At 44.4% G+C, this 17,238-nt stretch overlaps 3 protein-coding genes across 6 annotated transcripts; 1 reads left to right on the top strand and 2 right to left on the bottom strand.

Annotated features, from left to right (window-relative positions):
• Nucleotides 1-1,918: 1,918 nt before the first annotated feature.
• On the top strand, nt 1,919-2,609 carry LOC123163028 (uncharacterized). Its single transcript, XM_044580786.1, has one exon. It carries the CDS (start codon nt 2,065-2,067, stop codon nt 2,461-2,463), a length of 399 nt encoding a protein of 132 aa, XP_044436721.1. The 5' UTR covers nt 1,919-2,064; the 3' UTR covers nt 2,464-2,609.
• LOC123163027 (transcriptional corepressor LEUNIG_HOMOLOG) lies at nt 2,583-9,571 on the bottom strand. 4 transcript variants are annotated; one of them, XM_044580783.1, is made up of 17 exons: nt 9,405-9,571; nt 9,171-9,268; nt 8,626-8,753; nt 7,601-7,836; nt 7,454-7,523; nt 7,256-7,361; nt 6,837-6,886; nt 6,560-6,760; nt 6,102-6,260; nt 5,802-6,011; nt 5,590-5,716; nt 5,396-5,505; nt 4,817-4,966; nt 3,606-3,761; nt 3,379-3,507; nt 3,094-3,291; nt 2,583-2,980 (listed from the first exon to the last, which is right to left on the bottom strand). In XM_044580783.1, the coding sequence occupies exons 1-17, from the start codon at nt 9,437-9,439 to the stop codon at nt 2,837-2,839; spliced, it is 2,307 nt and encodes a 768-aa protein (XP_044436718.1). In that variant the 5' UTR covers nt 9,440-9,571; the 3' UTR covers nt 2,583-2,836. The 4 variants fall into 4 exon arrangements, with proteins under 4 accessions (XP_044436718.1, XP_044436717.1, XP_044436716.1 ...); XM_044580782.1 differs by having other exon boundaries at nt 7,457-7,523; nt 7,601-7,842; XM_044580781.1 differs by having other exon boundaries at nt 7,601-7,842.
• A 688-nt stretch (nt 9,572-10,259) lies between these two features.
• LOC123163025 (probable serine/threonine-protein kinase mkcB) lies at nt 10,260-16,605 on the bottom strand. Its single transcript, XM_044580780.1, has 9 exons — nt 16,330-16,605; nt 12,810-15,653; nt 12,647-12,727; nt 12,183-12,335; nt 11,556-11,719; nt 11,303-11,450; nt 11,089-11,211; nt 10,799-10,886; nt 10,260-10,707 (listed from the first exon to the last, which is right to left on the bottom strand). Exons 2-9 carry the CDS (start codon nt 15,540-15,542, stop codon nt 10,517-10,519), a joined length of 3,681 nt encoding a protein of 1,226 aa, XP_044436715.1. The 5' UTR covers nt 15,543-15,653; nt 16,330-16,605; the 3' UTR covers nt 10,260-10,516.
• Between the last annotated feature and the right edge of the window lie 633 nt (nt 16,606-17,238).

Raw genomic sequence — 17,238 nt, forward strand, 5'->3', positions numbered from 1 at the left:
AGAGAACAGTGTTACATACTAATTAAACAAGATACTAGAACTGTACGAACCATTGAGAGGAGTGTTGCCTGCCTTGTGTTAGTGCCTCCTCTTCTCTTCTCTTCTCCTAATTGATTACATGAATTTGATTGGATGGCATCTAATTCTAGTCCAGCGGTTGATTGATTGATTGGTTAACTGGTTGGTGAAGAAAGCAAACAATGTTTTATGCCGTGCATCAGACCTGCCATTTGATTGATTCCTTGCACATTTTTGTTTAGGCGCCTAGCTACTCAAATAGAAGCATGGCTTATACAATCACTAATTGCACTAATAATCCGATCCATCCACAATAACTCTAAAAGCAATGTCATGCATGCTTGCTTGCTTGCATCAATTATTCCTTGTTTATCACAATGTACCTTTTTTTGCGGGGTATCGCGATGTACTACTACTTATATTGCCAGCTGATAGTTGACTAGCAAGAACGCTCACAGTGCGATTATATCATGCAGTGCCACCTAAGGAAAAGATTGTATGTGCCACTATAATTAATGATGTGATGGATGTGGCAGTAGTAGTGTTATGCTATGATACAGTATCATAGTGCAAAATTGAGAAAATATACTGCCAAATGAATCTTGTACATAGCTTCATATTGAGATTCTACACAAATCAACAAATAAGATGACACTATGATACTCCTACAGGTGTTAGTTAGCTATCCATATTTAGTGTCTTGCTCGGTTTTCCTGCTAAGAGCTCTCTTGATGGGTTATCTATGCAATTGAGTTGCAAAGCCTTTTGATTTTATAGGCTCTGCTTGGAGGCTGGCAATTTTTTTTTACGGAACACAATACCGACGCGGACGCTCACAAACACAAACATACACTGACCCCTATGAACGCATGCACATTCGAAGACTAAGCCAGCGAGTCTTGCGATTGACGAAGTCACCACAAGTGTTTTGCTATCGACATGAATATCATCTCCCACTGAAAGAATATTCCACCTTTACGAGACACCAAAGTATCAAACCTAGGGTTTGATCCCTGATGGCTGGAGGTATCACGGCCCTTCTAACCATCCAACCACATGTTGGTTAAAAAATGCAGGAATTGTGTCGGTGTGGATTCTGGCAGACCCCTCAGACTAGCCGGAAAGCCCAGAGAGGAAACATGAGACAGATTTATCCAGGTTTGGGTCCTCTCTGTAGGAATTTTTTCGGTGGGAGGCAGATTCCAAAAAGGCAGCTAGGAGTTTTTTCTCTGTAGGAATTTAATCGTACATTTATTATTATTTTTGTTACGATTTCCCTTCGTTCCAGAGGGGTTAGCGGGAGAAGGGAAAAGCATGAATGGGCATGATGTGTATGGTTGAAGGATCAATTTCAAATGCTGCGCTTTCCTGGAGTGGACTGGGCCCTTGTGTCGTGTAGGTAGAGAACTCTAAGCTACTGCAAAGATATGCATCGATCATGCATGTTAACTTGTCATCATCAGTACCAACTGAATTATGCATATATTTGTATGCAATGGTAGCTCGCAAGTACACATACAAAATGATAGAATTAGCATGCATGCATGCAGCCCCACGTAGGAAAGTGACAGTTGAAAGTTAGTTCCTAGCTACTAGTTCAGGATGGAGTGACCTGTAGCTTAGCGAACTGAATTTTGCAGGTGTTGAAAGAAGAAAATCTAGTGAATTTTGCAGCTGAGCTGGGTTGGCTATTTAGGGTTTTTTCGAAAAGGAGGAATACCCCGGCCTCTGCATCTTTTGATGTGATGCACACGGTCATATTTATTAAAAATCCAGGTGCCAAACAGGGTCTCAAAAAGCTTTACAAATCTATTTAGGTAGGTAGGGAATAGCATATACCGGCATAACTAACGCATGCTAATTGATGCACTCTTCCCTCCCAATATTTACTGGTTCATTTGGTGAACGCCCGGACGTTACGGAGCTCATGAATTCATCCTCTCCATCACCTGTCCCCAAATAAACAAGGCAAGGCAAGGCAACGCATGCATATATAAGCAGCAGGCGGACGGAGCTAGCTCGCCGGCAAACACCAAATCGAACCACATGCCAACGACGACGACGACGGCGACCAGCGGCAGGGGTTGCGGGAGGAGCATGACGGGCGCGTTGCTGGTGTTGCTACTGGCGCTGCTTGGCCGGCCGTCTCCGGCGAGGGCGCAGCTGGGGGACGCCCACAAGTGCCGGGACACGTGCCTGGAGGGGTGCACCGGGTGGGTGGTGGTGTGCCACATGTCGTGCGCCAGCGCCTGCGCGGGGGCCGGCGGCATCGGCATCATGAGCATCGACAACGGCATCCCGCCGGACCACCCCAACCCCGACGATCTCCCCAAGCCACCGCCGCTGCCGGACCTTGTCCATCCCCTCCGAGGAGCCGGCGGCATCGCCTTCAGCCCCGCGCCGTCACCGGCAGCATCTTCCTCAGAATCATCGGATGATGATTAAGAGATTACTAGGCAACTAGTTAAGCACTATCCATAGATTGGTTGCAACAAGCAAGCATATGGATGACTGACGAATGTGGTAGGCCTTCTCTCTGCGGGTATGTCTAATGGATGGATGGATGGATGAAAATTCATCATATTTGCAGCCATTGCTTACTTTTACTGCATTCTCTTTCAACAATTCTCTCTCCCACTAAATTTAAAAACAAAATTAATTAAATAGCACGCTTCTTTCCACTAATAAAATTAATATTGATGGACGGTTTAATTACACAAAATAAGTAGTTACTAGCATGCATGTATTTGCTTGCTGCCTTGTGCTTCACTTCCAACCTCTCCCCCCACAAGCTTCGTCTTTACAACCAACCAATCTCCTACTTCCACAGCTTCACCCATCTGTCGTGGCTCGCCGACGCAATCGACCCCGTCAGCGGGGAGTGCGCCAGCGCCGCAATCAGCCCCTCGTGCGCCGGCACCACGTTCCTCTGGTTATCCGCCACGCTCCACAGCTCCACCGTCTGCATTATCACATCGCATCACATGTTTGCCTCTCTTGTGCTATACACCACCTTATTATTATTATTATTATTATTATTCAGAATTTGCAGCAACCATGTCAATGCTTGCTTACCTGGTAACCACCAACGATCAAAACTTTCGGGTATCTCGGATGGAATATGCATGACTGGTACTGGTTCCCGTGCGACCTCAGCTCGTGGATGCACTGCCCTGACGCCACCGACCACACCTTCACGCTGTCCTGGCTCGCCGACGCCAAATACTCGCCCGTTTCGTCCCAGCAGATGCAGTTTACCTCGCTAGTGTGAACCTAAATAATTTTAAAAATAATTCAATGGTGAACAACTACCTCCTCTCCTCACGTTGCACAAACGACCGCCGTGCAATTCTTGATTACCTTTGCCTGCGAATGTAAACTCGTGTCCGTGTCGATATCAATCATGTTCACCGTGTTTCCTGCTGCCACCGCAAGGAGCTTTCCGATCCGAGGCTGAAACCTCACCCTACCAGTACCGCCCTGTTTCACCTGTATCCATTCATGTACAATTCAAGTATTATTATTATTATTGTCACTGAAATGTGTGGCTGCAAAACATCTACAAACGTCATGCGCTAGAGACAAACCCTGGACACGCGTGAAGCCGCATTTTGACCAACTGTCCAGAACCGGATCTCTCCATTGTCGTCACACGAGCATAGAATCTCTGTCAATTTCGGGTGAAAATCTACCGATGTTACATGGGAGGAATGCCCAAGAAAAATTTGCAATGCGCCGGTTCGCTGCAAAATGAAGAAAATAATGGATTTAGGTATCTGGCAGTCAATACTAACATGGTGAAGTGAAACATAGGTCCATAAAAAATCAGTCACATCATCAATATGTGCACATGATTAGCGAATTAATGCGTGAAGTTTGGTTCCCTACAATTAGGATCAGCCAACTGTATACTAAACATATATGTTATGTTCAAGCTCAATCTGACTAAACCTGTCTGCGTCCAATCAACAATCATGTGTATCAAAAAACGACAGACAGCAAAAGAACTAGGGTTACTGGGCCGCTCTGTAATAAACAAATCAAACTAAATCCATCATCAATTTCTGTCTGGCCCAAAGAACAGACCACTTTAACTTCTGATCAGCCTTAACCCATTAGACTCCATAATCATGAACGGTACTTGACTTGCAATTTGATTACTGGAGTCTGGATTCCTAAACTTGAACAGTTGTGTCAACCGGCTGGACTCCATAATCATGAACAGTACTAGACCGCTTTACCTTAAGATCAGCTTCTACCCAATGAATTTAAATTGGTTAGACAGCCTGAGGGCCCTGTATAGTAGCTTATGCCACAAGTAAATGTTCTTGGACAACCACGACAAATGATGTCCTGGCACAATATTATTTCAGATTGCAGAATATAGTTTACATCTAGCAAGTACCCACATGCTTTGAATAATCAAACATTGCAATTAAAGGTACCAGTAAGTCTTAGATATTCAGTTGAGATTTTTGCATTTAAGATATAAGTGTTCCATGGAGTTACAAAAGCTTGGCGCTTACTGAAAAAGAGACAAAGGTGTTCCCCTTTTACACTAACAAATAGGAGAGCATGATTTACACTTCCTCTATAAAGACCTTCTATGGTATCCCCCTTCTATGGAGTTTGTAACTCAAGTTTGCAGTGATCTCTTGCCACAATCAAAGCGCAAAAGTTTAAATTTCAGTGTCAATGGTAGGCAGTGAAAAGCACCAAAAGGCCGGAACTTGCAGCAAATAAGGAAAGTAAGAATTACTAATGAGAAACACATATAAAAGAAAGTAGAAGAAAATACCTCGGCTGCATTCCATAGTCGAACAGTTCCATCAGAAGATGAAGTAGCCAACTGAGTCGAATTCGGTCTGAATCTTATGTCTGTTATAAAGTTTGTATGTTCTTCTGGTTTAGTATCCATGCTAAAATTGTCCATATTCCAGAGGAAGACCTACAGTACCATAGAAACATCACATATAAGAAAATATAAACTGCTTTAGAATGGCCTAATTTTCTATCAGAGGCGCAAAGCAATAACAAAATTACATGTCAACATTGCAGGTCAAGGTGGGTGAAAGGGTAATATTGCATCTCCAGCGATAAACAGAATAAGATGGAGGTGCCAGTGTACGGTACGGCAGAAGAAATATGAGATAAATATTTTATTACTGAAAAAAATCGTGACTGGAGTTAGCAATAACAGGTACTTTTAACAGTGATGAAATCTTGTGCCAATATTAAAGGTAAATTCTACTTATAAAATCCTAATATTCTTAAAAGAAGAAAACTGATTTTTAATGATTTGAACACTCTGGCACAAGGAAGGAATTTACAAGATAAATTGTTAACTCGCATCTACTTGTGAGTTTACACAGCTTACCTTTTTCTCATGACCGGCGCTAGCAAGTAACTTTCCGTCTGTAGAGAAGTGACAGCAAACAACCTTGTTGTTGCTTGCACGGTTATTAGCAACCTCACTCAAAGAAAGACCTACAAAAGAATGAACGGTTTATAATGATTATACTTTTTCAGGGCTGAAGTTTGCGGCACAGCTCAAAAGCTTAAAATATTTACTTTTCAGGGACTCCTGCTCCGAGGGCCCTTTCTTCAATGCAGCGAATATGTCTCGACCATCCCCATCATCATTTGACAAAAATGAATCGACGTTATCTTCAAAATCAACGAAACTATCCAAATTATCCTGTCAGTAACAAAAGTTGTTTGAGCACAACAAACTTACAACCAAAATTTGAAACAGCAGAGCAGTATACGCATAATAGTGGTACCATCTGATTAGAGGATGAAGCAAATCCACTTGTTCCATCCGCGCCACAAACCATTGAACTTTTTTGCGCAATGTTCACGTTGCTAGCTACTGGTATTCCACCACCAGGAGTATGAGTTGATGGAGTTGAGGGTGGAGAATGCCCAACGGTATTTCCTGTGCCGGTACTATTAGCTGCCCCAGAAGAAGTCGGCTTCCGCTTTCTAATATTCTGGATATCAAGAATAATGGACACGCTTAGGTATCACACGTATGGAGCTAGAAAACTTAAAAAACATCTCAAGGTAATTACTCAGACTACCTGCTGCTGCTGCTGCTGTTGTTGCTGCTGCTGCTGCTGTTGCTGTTGCTGTTGTTGCTGTTGATGTTGTTGCTGCTGTTGCTGGTGGTGGTGCTGCTGCTGTTGTTGCAATTCCATCATCCGGTGACCCGAGGACTGCTGCATCTGGGCCATCTTCAACTAACAGATAGCAAATATTGTATAATAGTCAATCATAACATGCATAGGGTGCCATAGGAAGGCATAAAAGTGAAATTATAGAATCATCCATACTATTCCCAAGCAGAAAAACTGTGGAAAGAAAGTACCAGTAAAATGCAGAACATCTTTCCAGAAAATATAGAACATTTTATTTAAACAGTGAACATATTTGTAGAACAATGTAATTTGATTGATAGTGAACTATAGTTCGTTAGAATTGTCAGCTTTATAATGGACTTGACATGTATCAAGTTTCTCAGAACCAATTGTATACTGACCTTCATCATATACTCGTGTTCATCTGGCCGAACCTTTGGTGAACCAGAATGAGCTGGAGAACCCATTCTAGCAAGCTCATTCTGTGTTTGTGCTTGAGCCATCATTTGCTGTTGAGGTGATAAAATTTGAAATTGGTTTGGAGATGTCATCAACTGCTTCTGTGCTCCTAAAGTTGACCGGAGTTGATCGATACCTGGGACCTTCAGCCAACACCAAAAACAGATGAGCTTTCAATAAGAAAAGTAAAGAAGAGTAAAGAGATGTCAGCAAACTCACTGTTAGGGGCCAGCCTTTCAGTGGCACACTCCCAACTCCTTGATTTAGCCCTAAGTGGAGGAAGATGGATCAGAAAAAACACCTTCGGCCATTTACTGAAATTATTTTCATTGTTTGTCATATGGTTCTACAAATCTCAGTCAATTTAATTTCAGGGTGTTTGTCGTGAGTTTAATGTGCAAGCTAACTAGCTGTATGCTCACATCTAAATCAACAAACACTCGAGTATGAATATGATAGTACTAGCCACAGCAAGCCGAAAAGGTAATAATGGGTAAAAACAATAGAACTCATGATGCAATTTTCACAAGGACACCCGGTATGAACACATAATGGGTCTTCCATCAGTACCATGTGTTTTTCTACATCAAGAGACACAATGAGCAGCAGTACTTATATCATCTCAGGATGTTACTCACCAGAAGCGGCTAATCCAGATTTTGATTGCAGCATGGCTGCTCCGTATAATGCAGAAGGGTCTGTAGGCATTGTTCTTTGTTGAGTAGCACCATCACCTTTGATGTCCTTGAAAATAGTTGAGTAGAATATTAGGAAGCAGCAAAAAGGTGCAGAGAAACTGTGAATAGAAATGAGCTAGAGAAGACAGTATGCATTACAACTTGCTGGTTTCTTGACTGAAGCTGCTGCTGCAGAGCTGCCATATTGACCGAGCTGCCCTGAAGTTGCCTGAATGGACAAAAGGATTAGTCAGAATCTCATCATCAACGCTTAGTTGGTGCTGGAATGAATTGCTGAAAACCTACCCAGTTTGGTTAGCTGCTGACTTGAGAAGAGCCATCCTATTTGCATCGAAGAGCTGCTGTGATGCCTCGGAGTCCATGGGATTGTGATTCCTCATTCCTTCCATCAATTTAGAGGCCAGAACAGCTGATACATCAGAGTTCATAGCACCATTAAGGGCCGGTTGATTTGGATCCCGTCTCTGCAAGTGGGCATTCTGCTGTTGTAATAGCTGGAGTCTCATCTGGTGCTCCCTTGACTTCATCTAGTGCACCACAAAGAATTCCATATAAATACAAAAGCATATACAATGAGCAGCACATGTGACTTCTTGACATACCATTAAACTTGATACACAGAATGCAGATATCACATTCACATTTCACAGATAGGAAAAAAAAAAGACAGTAGCATTCTGAGTAAGTTACACGCAGTATCCATGTTACGGCCTAATTCAGTGTCAGTGCACTTAGACATCTAGTCACACTCTCTGGTCAGTTTTTACTACTTTGCCAGATTATGCATGCCACATTCCACTTTGAAATAGTTAATGCATCCTATTGCGGGCGCTCTGTTTTTCTTTTTGCACTCTTGAGGTCACTGTGAGTTGGCCATAGTAGCATCGGATCACACGGCAGTAAGCATAAGCTTGTGTACATACAGAGTAGGTATTACAGAGCAGGATATTTATGGTAGAATGCTAGTTGCTTCCCAGCTATTAAGTAATAGAATTTCAGCAAAAATGGAACAGATAATTATAAAAGTGGATGTTCAGCTGAAGAGCTAGCTTCCAATAGCATTTTAGCAAAATAAGAAAGAGAGGTTGAATGAATCCGTATTGAAGTCACACATTATTAGCATTGCAGGCCAAGAATAAAGGCTATAGTACGTCCTGTTTGACGTAGTAACATCGACGTGCAGGTACAGGTGTGGTGTGGGATGATATAAAGTAAATCCTAGTTAAAAGCAGGGTAAGGCATAATAATAATAATAATAATAACTGAAGCAATGTAGAAAGAAGTTGGTAACGGAGGAAGTAATGACATACGTCCATAGAAGGCGGTGTGGCGGCACCGGGCCCTCCTCCTTGTTGGGGCTTGTCCCTTGTCCTGGCGTCGAAGATGTCCCAGAAGATGGACCACCACTCGAAGAGGAAGCCTCCCGGGGCGTCGATCGCTGCGGAACGAAACGGAACCGAACCGAAGCGAGAGCAGACAAGCATTAGCCATTAATTAGGTAACAGATGAGTTACTAGTACTAGTACATATTCCTCGTGGTTGTAGTGCTGGGTGTTTTTGGTTGGTGTGAATTTTGGGTGGGGTGGCAGGAAAGAAAAGATGCACGTATATCTGTTGTAGTGAGTGCCTTGGGGGGGAAAGGCACAGGCCGTGGTATTTATATTTGTTTGTCTGTTTTCTTGCCCCAACAAGGGAGGGGATTGGTTGTAGCATCTACGTACTGTCTATTATTAGGCACTAGTAGGTCTCTGCACAAGTAGAAGAAGAAGAATATGTATGCATCCCTCCCTCCATCCATCCCTCCCTCCATATATACTGGTGCAGAAGAAGAGAAGAAGAAGAAGAAGAAACGTACCGACGGGATCGGTGGCGACCTTGCCCTCGTTCATGAAGGCCTTGGCGGAGTTGTGGAGGTTGCGCTTCACCAAGTAATCATAGATGTACACGTCCAGCCTGCAATCCCCCCAATCCCAATCCCCCCAAAATTGAATTGAACTCAATTTCAATTTCGATTTGATTCGATTCGATTCGATAGGAACTAGAGATAGAAGAAGCAGAGGAGAGGGGGAGGAGGAGATTGGATACATACATCTTGTCCGCCTCCCAGTTGCTCCTCTGTGCCATCTCCGGCTCGCCGCCGGGATCCCTCTTCCTCTCTCCGCTTGCCGCACGGGTCGGGTCGGTGTCGGGCTAGGGTTGGGCCGGGCCTGTCCTGCCCGAGAAGAGTAGCTACCAAGCACACACTAGCAGGTGGCAACCGAACATGGATGGGGGAGGAGGTCGGCGGTGGTGGCTGACTGGTGGGTCCCACCTGCCTGCCCGCTTGCCGGCCGGCTTTGGCTCTCCTCCTCGTTTTACCCAACGATGCACCAAATTATCAAACATTTATATTTCCTTTAGTGGGTAAATTTATACGTCAGTAGTTACACGTACTATAATGGTGCTATAGTATCATCACATGGTGGCGCTTATTTTTTTAGGTGGTAAGAGGGTGCACGGGATTGATATGTTTTTCCAGCCGGATGGTGTTGATTGATTTGAAAAATCATAAACCAAATTCAAAATTGGATATCTCAATCAAATAAAAAGACTTCAAAATTAGAGAATATGGTGAACTAAAATAATTAAATGGGGGATCTCCTCTAGAAATATTGACCCGGCCAAAATCGGATAACCAAGTTCTAAGCTGAAGACCTCAATTAATCATGATGATTTAAAAATTAGGAAGCATAATATATAGTATAAAAGAATTGAATGCTTGCTTTGAGGAATTGTTGACTTGGTCAAAATCAGGTAATCAAATTTCAATTGAACACCTCAACTGATTGTGAGGCCTTTTTACCCCTAGGGCCTAGAGAGCTTAGTGATATAAGTGGATGACATGCCCCACCCATGCACACAAAAAAACAAACAAAATGAAATTCACTTTGTACCGACTTATATATAGATAATAATAATAATATATAATATTTGTTTATAATAATAGTACATAGTGTGTGTATAATTTTTACACCCGACCGAGGACACGATTCATTCATCATTCTCACCAATATTTTTACACTCACAACTCTATAACAGGCAGACAAACAATACATACACCACAGACTCCACCGCAACCGCAACTAGTAGAGCATACATTCCTCCCACCAATCACCAGAACCAGAACCTGAACCCAGCCCCAGCCGGCGATTTGTAGTACTTCTACTTGGCCGCCGCCGCCGCCTTGGCCTGCTGGTTGGCTGCAGCAGACATGGACCGCAGCCGCGCCGCAATCTCCGTGAAGGCCGGCCGCTGTGCCGGGTCAGGCGACCAGCACTGCTCCATCAGCCTCCTCCACTCCGGCCCGCAGTTGGCCGGCACCGGCGGACGCAGCGTGTTGTTCACGATGCCACCTGCCAAAATAGACCCATCCATCCATCAACCAACCACCACAGTGGACAAGAAGAAAGATGGCTCCACCAAGAGAATCATCGGCATACGTACCTATTATTGCGCCATAGTGCATGTTGGCGTAGGGTTCCTCCCCGGTCAGGATCTCCCACAGGACGATACCGAACGAGAACACATCCACCTGCATTCATCATATGCCAAAAAACCAAAAAAAAGAACACTCTCCCTGTCATATACTTTATTTATTCCTTCACTGCTAAGTTTAACTAACTTCTTGCTAACCAAACTCTCTCAACTCTGGTCCAGTCAACCAGGAACAGGCCACGCCTAGATAGATATCACCAGAACAATATCCACGAAAGAAAGACGCGTCACCGTCTTACCTTCTCAGACACCTTGCTGCTACTCCCGTTGAGCAACTCTGGAGCCATCCAGGGGAGCGTCCCCCTCACGCCGCCCGAAACCAGGGTGTTCCTCTTGATTTTCGACAGCCCAAAATCACCCACCTGGACACAACGACAGCAGTAATTTACTCAACAGGTGGTCACCGCAACACTATTTTTAAGCGGATGGAACGGAAACATCCACTAGGCTTACTTTGCAGATAGGGCGTGCGTGGTCCCTCAGGTTCACCAGCAGGTTGTCGCACTTCAGGTCGAAATGCACAATGTTCTTCGAGTGAAGATACTCCATCCCGAACGCCGCGTCCATTGCTATGATCAGCCGCTTGCGGAGATCAGGACACCTTTCAAGTTATACAACAGATTATTACTTTTTTGCTTAGCTATTTATACGTTTTAGATCCAGAGAAGGGCAAATAAAAGGGAAACGCCAGGAAGAGCTTGCTTACTTGTCCTTCCGCTGCAAGACATGCCGAAGAGAACCATTAACCATGAACTCGGTCAGCGTCGCCAGGGTACCGCCCGGCCCGTCCTTCACCACACCATAGAACGCTACGACGTTTGGATGATGAAGCTTTGACAGAATCTCAGCTTCTCGCCAGAATTCTTGTGCCTAGAAACCACAATGTTTATTTAGAGCATCATTACAGCACCCAACATCTCCTTTCTGCTCAAATTTCAGCTGTGGTATATAAGACCACATTCATAACTACCTTTCATATTCAGAGCCTACCATCATATAGACATTAATAATACAAGTCACAGATTTCGAGAAGGTTAGTGTTCAGTGATGCTGCAACTACCTTTCATATTCAGAACCTACTGTCACATGCTCCCTTCGTTCCTAATTCCTAAATGTTTGTCTTTCTAGTGATTTTAACAAGTGACTACATACGGAGCAAAACGAGTGAACCTACACTCTAAAATATGTCTATATACATTCATATATGGTAGTCCATTTGAAGAAATCTAAAAAGACAAATATTTCGGAACGGAGGGAGTAGTATATGCCAATAAAATGGGAAATCAAACTAGCATGCTTAACACACAACTTTAACACAGGTTCAGGAGCTTACCAGCCTTTCTTGCTCAGATGATCGTCCTGTAAAACAGCTCTTCTTGATGCGCTTGATAGCCACATCAGTTCCTCTCCATTTCCCATGGTAAACAGTTCCGAAAGTACCAGAACCAAGTTCCCTAAGCTCCTCAAGATCTTCATTCTTGATTATCTGTTAAAATATTTGTTCCCAACAGAATAAAAGTGAGCATTGTTGGCATTGTCTCAAAAAATAAAGTGAACATTGTTGGCATGTCACTGGTCATGCTCGTAACAGAGGTTGTCATGTGCCCTTTGGTTGGCAGAAACATTGGATATTATGCACCCAGAAAATGCCAATATTGTCTTTCCAGAGCTAGTAATAACACTTAAACATGTTGACAACAATGAATAAAGATAGCAACATCATGCAACTTTAGATGATTCTGGTTTGAGAATTTATCCAAAACATGTTAAGTTTCTTCCAACACAAAACCACCATACCTGCAAGTGTTCAAAATCAGAATCTCGAAGAGAAGCATCCATGACTTGTGCGGCAGTTCTGTCCTCTTCGAACTTTGGTTCCTGAAGCCATGAAAACAATCATAAATATGACAACACAGTGTGATGACAAAAGTGACAGTGGACTTCTACTAAACATGCATACCTCGAAATCTGGAGCAGGCAGATTCGTATTGTCCACCACAGGTTGATATGGATTGTCAACTTGAAATGCTTCAACACTCCTCTCCATCTTTGGGAGATGGTCAATATGTGACGTGGCATAAGCTGGAGGCATGCTGCTAACGTCAGCAACTATGATGGAAGGCTCTGCCTTCTTCTCGGCATCAAAATTGTAGGTAGGATTCAAACCCTTCATGCTGATTGCGTCATTATCTGCTCCTGCGAATGCATACATCCCTTCGTCAATCTTTGCCAGGCCTTGTTGGTCATTACTCTTGCTTGGGAACTCATCCTTTGCAAGATTTCTGAAGAACGACCAGTTCTTAGGCTCATAGTTTGGCATGTTCAAGCTAAGAATAGGATCATTAAAAGGAGTTGATGACTGTGCTGCATCTTTCGCCTTTGCAAAGAAATCGGAAAGAATATCAGGGGGGAAGCGGTCATTGATATCAACAAAAAAATCTCTGTTCTCCGAGTTAGCAGCTGCAGATACACTATCTGCAACAGCTCCAGCAGTGCTGGTGGACGATGGCACAGCTGGATCATGCTTAACATCATTGGGGGGCGCGGGCTTGGGAGCCTCCCAACTAACACGGCGTGCCATGGCAGCATCACTTCCCAGCTGCTTCTTAGCACTTTGCATTCTATTGGTGGTAGTGGCTTTCAAATTACCTTTAGCTGGAGTCTTTTCAACTGAATTCATGATGTTAGGGACATCCACTGCCCTCTTTTCACTGGCCTGTTGCTGTTCAACCACAGGATTTTCAGACATCATTTTAGCATCTGATTCTTCTGAAGGTATGATTATACCAAATTGACTCGGCCGTGGTACAGCTTTGGCAAAGTTTCTCTCAAACTGTGCTAGGGAATCATCGCCAGACGGTTCATTCAGGTTCAGTGATGGGGCCCCTGAATTTGGATTTTCAGCTCCTTCAACAGAATCAGAAGCCTCTGCAATGGATTCTCTAGCCACACCAGACTGAGACTGAGGTATTAGAAACTGAGCACCTGAATCATCAGATTTTGACAACCGATTCAGGGATTCCATTTGCTCCCGAGGGATTCGTTCAGAGTGGAAGGTCCGCCCAGAACCAGGTTGTGGATCCATGAAGCCATGATCGGTCATGTCAGACTCAAATTCAGAACATCCAGATGCAAAAGCTCCACCAGAGGACTGGCGGTCATCTTCATTTAACTCTCTAGGCTCTAAGCTCTTTCCACTGTCACTTGGTTGAAGAAAAGATGTCCGGCCTTCTTGAGCCGAAGAAGCAGGGGGCACTTCCAAATGCATGCTATTTGAAACAGACAGATCATTATGCAGCACAGGAGCACTCAAATTCTCAAGGGTTTGGAAGTAGTCCACTTCACTTTTCTGATGCAGCGTGTTCTTGGAAGCCTGATTTGCATCATTTATAGAACCTTGCATCATGAAGCCATCCTGATAAGACCGCTGGTCAGGAGTTGCCAGAGATGCAGGCCCAGAATGTGGCGCATACTGAGAGGCCACTCCATAATCTGAGGGCGCAGATAGAGGCATAGAGATGCGCCTCTCAGTGTCATAGAAATTGTCTCTAGAGCTCTGAGCGTACAGCATTTCCTGCCCTTGGTAAGATTGCAAATTTGCAGTGTAATCACTGGATAAACTTGGCGGTGTTGGAGTTGGTACGGTAGCAGCAGGCACCAAAGATGGCCCACGCATACCATGAAAATCTGACATGCTTTGGTTTGGGTTTGACTGATCATTATCATTATTGAGATTAATGAACTGATCCATCATACTCACGGATGTGCTTGCTAAACCATGGCCACTTGAAGGCTTCCCTGATCCTACATCTATTCCATTGACAGCAACAACATAATGGAGCTCAGAATCACCATCCATGCTACCCAGGTTATCATCAAAATCGAGTGAGGAAAACAGAAAAACACGGAGCTTCTGAGAACCTCCTTCACTTTCAATCATGGCAAACTCATCCATCATGTTTGTCAAATCCTCGTCGCCTGACACCGAGATCAAAGAATCGAGGTCTTCACCAGGGAGCTGGTACTTGATGATATGGGGCTGGTTGAAGATGGCAGACGTCTTTTGTCTGAGCTCCTGCCAGGAAATGTCCTTGCTGATTCGAATTATGCGCGTCTCACCACCAACATACCTAAGCTTCCCGTCACTGGGCCGGGGCAAGATTTTGCCCCCAAAGCTGCACAGGAACTTGATTCTCTTGGAGGCATCTGAAGCATCGGAGGAAGCATAGCCATGAGACAGTCCCCGACTACTGCCATCGCCACCTGACAGAGCTCGCGGCACCGACCTGGTCGACGAGTGCCTGCTCCTATTCTGAACCTGAGCAACAGGTTTTCTCTCGGGCTCCTTGTGCCGCGGATCAACAATAGGTTGGAGCATGAATATATCAGGACCAGTTTCTGATGCAGTGTGGCTGGCACCAAGCATCCCTCTCAAGTCCATGTATCCGCTTGTCGCAGAGATCTGGTCTCCGGACGTACCAGTGGCCAGGATCTTCTGGGACATGGCACGGTCCCTCATGAACTCGAGGGCAAACTCCTCCCCGGTCTGGATAGAGTAGTTGAGGACGGGCTTGACAGCGCCCGGCACAAGGTACTCTGGAACACGGGGAGGAGCGGTGGAAGCTGAAACCAATGGCGCGTGCATGGCTCTCTGGGGCGCAGAGCCAGCAGCTGCGTCCCTTCTGGGGTCCATGGCGCTCTGTCAATTGCTGTTGCGGTTCATATCATTGATGCTTCATTTCTGTTTGCGAGCAGTGCAGTGCGTCGTGGAGTCGGCGGGCAGGAGGGGAAACGTGAGTCTGACCTGGAGTAAACAGGCATAAGAATGTATGTCAGATGCAGCCAAAAAAACAAACAAGATGATTAATCATTGGCAACGAACAGCAGAAACTAGAGTTTCCTTATGAGTAAGAAAGGCACACACTCGTTCCATTTCCTAGTACGGCATGTTTGTTTGTTTATGTTCCATACAGACATAGAAAGCATACACCAATCAAACTATACAAGTAGTAAAAATCAGAGTATGTGCGACTTTTCTTTTCTTATCATTTCCGTAGTAAAAAGGGCAGCACAGGTATCAAGTGGAAAAAAAAATGAGTGGGTGGATTGATGTGTGTGGAAGCAAGCAGGTAATCAAAGCATCAGAGTCAGTCTGCCTAGTAGGAATGGATTGGAGTCAAAGTCAAGTAAAGTGCGGTTGCTGGAGTTTATGCATGCAGATTGGTGGAAGGGGATTAAACAGGAATGAATGAATGAATGAATGAATCCGTGGGTGGTTTTGTAAACAATCCTGTTACATAGATACATACATAGATACGGTAGATAGAGTAGAGATAGAGATAAGGTAGAAGAAGAAGAAAGGAGGAGTAAACCCTAGCTGGCGGGCATATAAGTAATAAGTAAGGTGGATAAGCATGGGCATGAATCAGAGATTAGCGGTACGGAAATACTTATAATCGAAGAAAGCTAGGGTTGGTTACCGTCCAAGGAGGCTCCAGGTCCGGATGGGGTGGATCTCCGCTCCGCGCCGCCAAGTCGCCGGTCCGCTCCAGCAGAGAGGAGCGGCGGCGGCGGCGGCGGCGAGGCGAGAACCGGTGGCGGGCGCGCTGGAGGCCGGGTGGTCGGAGGGGAGGGGCGGATTTGAAATTGGATGCAGACGAGACGCGCAGAGGAGGAAGGAAGGAAGGAAGGAAGGAAGGGGATGAAGACGACTCGCTCCAGGACTGGAGACGGAGGGAGGCAGGAGGCATCTTTTCTTTTCTTTTCTCTTGTCTTCTCTTCTCATCATTATTTTCTCCATCTTTTCTTTTCTTTTCTATTAGTATATATATATATATATATATATATTCAAGTGATCCATCCATCGACTAACTATGTCCTCCGTAAACTAATGTAAGAGTGTTTAGATTACTATTTTAGTGATCTAAACGCTTTTATATTAGTTTACAGAGGGAGTACTTTACTATAAACTAAACTACAGGAAGAAGACGTAGTTGATCGGTAAAGTGCATCATCAGAAATCCAAGGCGTGGTTAAACATTTTTCCTCCATCTCTAGTACTAGTACATCATCATTTGTTGTATCTCCTCTCAAGACTGGAGACGGAGGGAAACATTATCGTGCTTACTAATTAGTTGGAGAAGACTTAATAATACACCGATGGCCAACGCACGCCTTGCCGCGATTACATTTTGCGGGTTTAGTGCAAGTTTTATCCCATAGTAACGTGGTTACCATCCAAAGGCAAGATTTCCTGCCTTGTCGCGATTTTACACATATGGGGTCTTCTTTTGTCCTCTCGATGTTTCGTGTTTTTTTCTTCAGAAATAGCGCCACTTTATTGCTTGTTAATTTGGGCTTATTTGTCTTGGTGCACTCAGGGTGTATAG

The sequence above is a fragment of the Triticum aestivum genome, chromosome 7B, assembly GCF_018294505.1.
Source record: "Triticum aestivum cultivar Chinese Spring chromosome 7B, IWGSC CS RefSeq v2.1, whole genome shotgun sequence".
Taxonomy (NCBI): Eukaryota; Viridiplantae; Streptophyta; class Magnoliopsida; order Poales; family Poaceae; genus Triticum; species Triticum aestivum.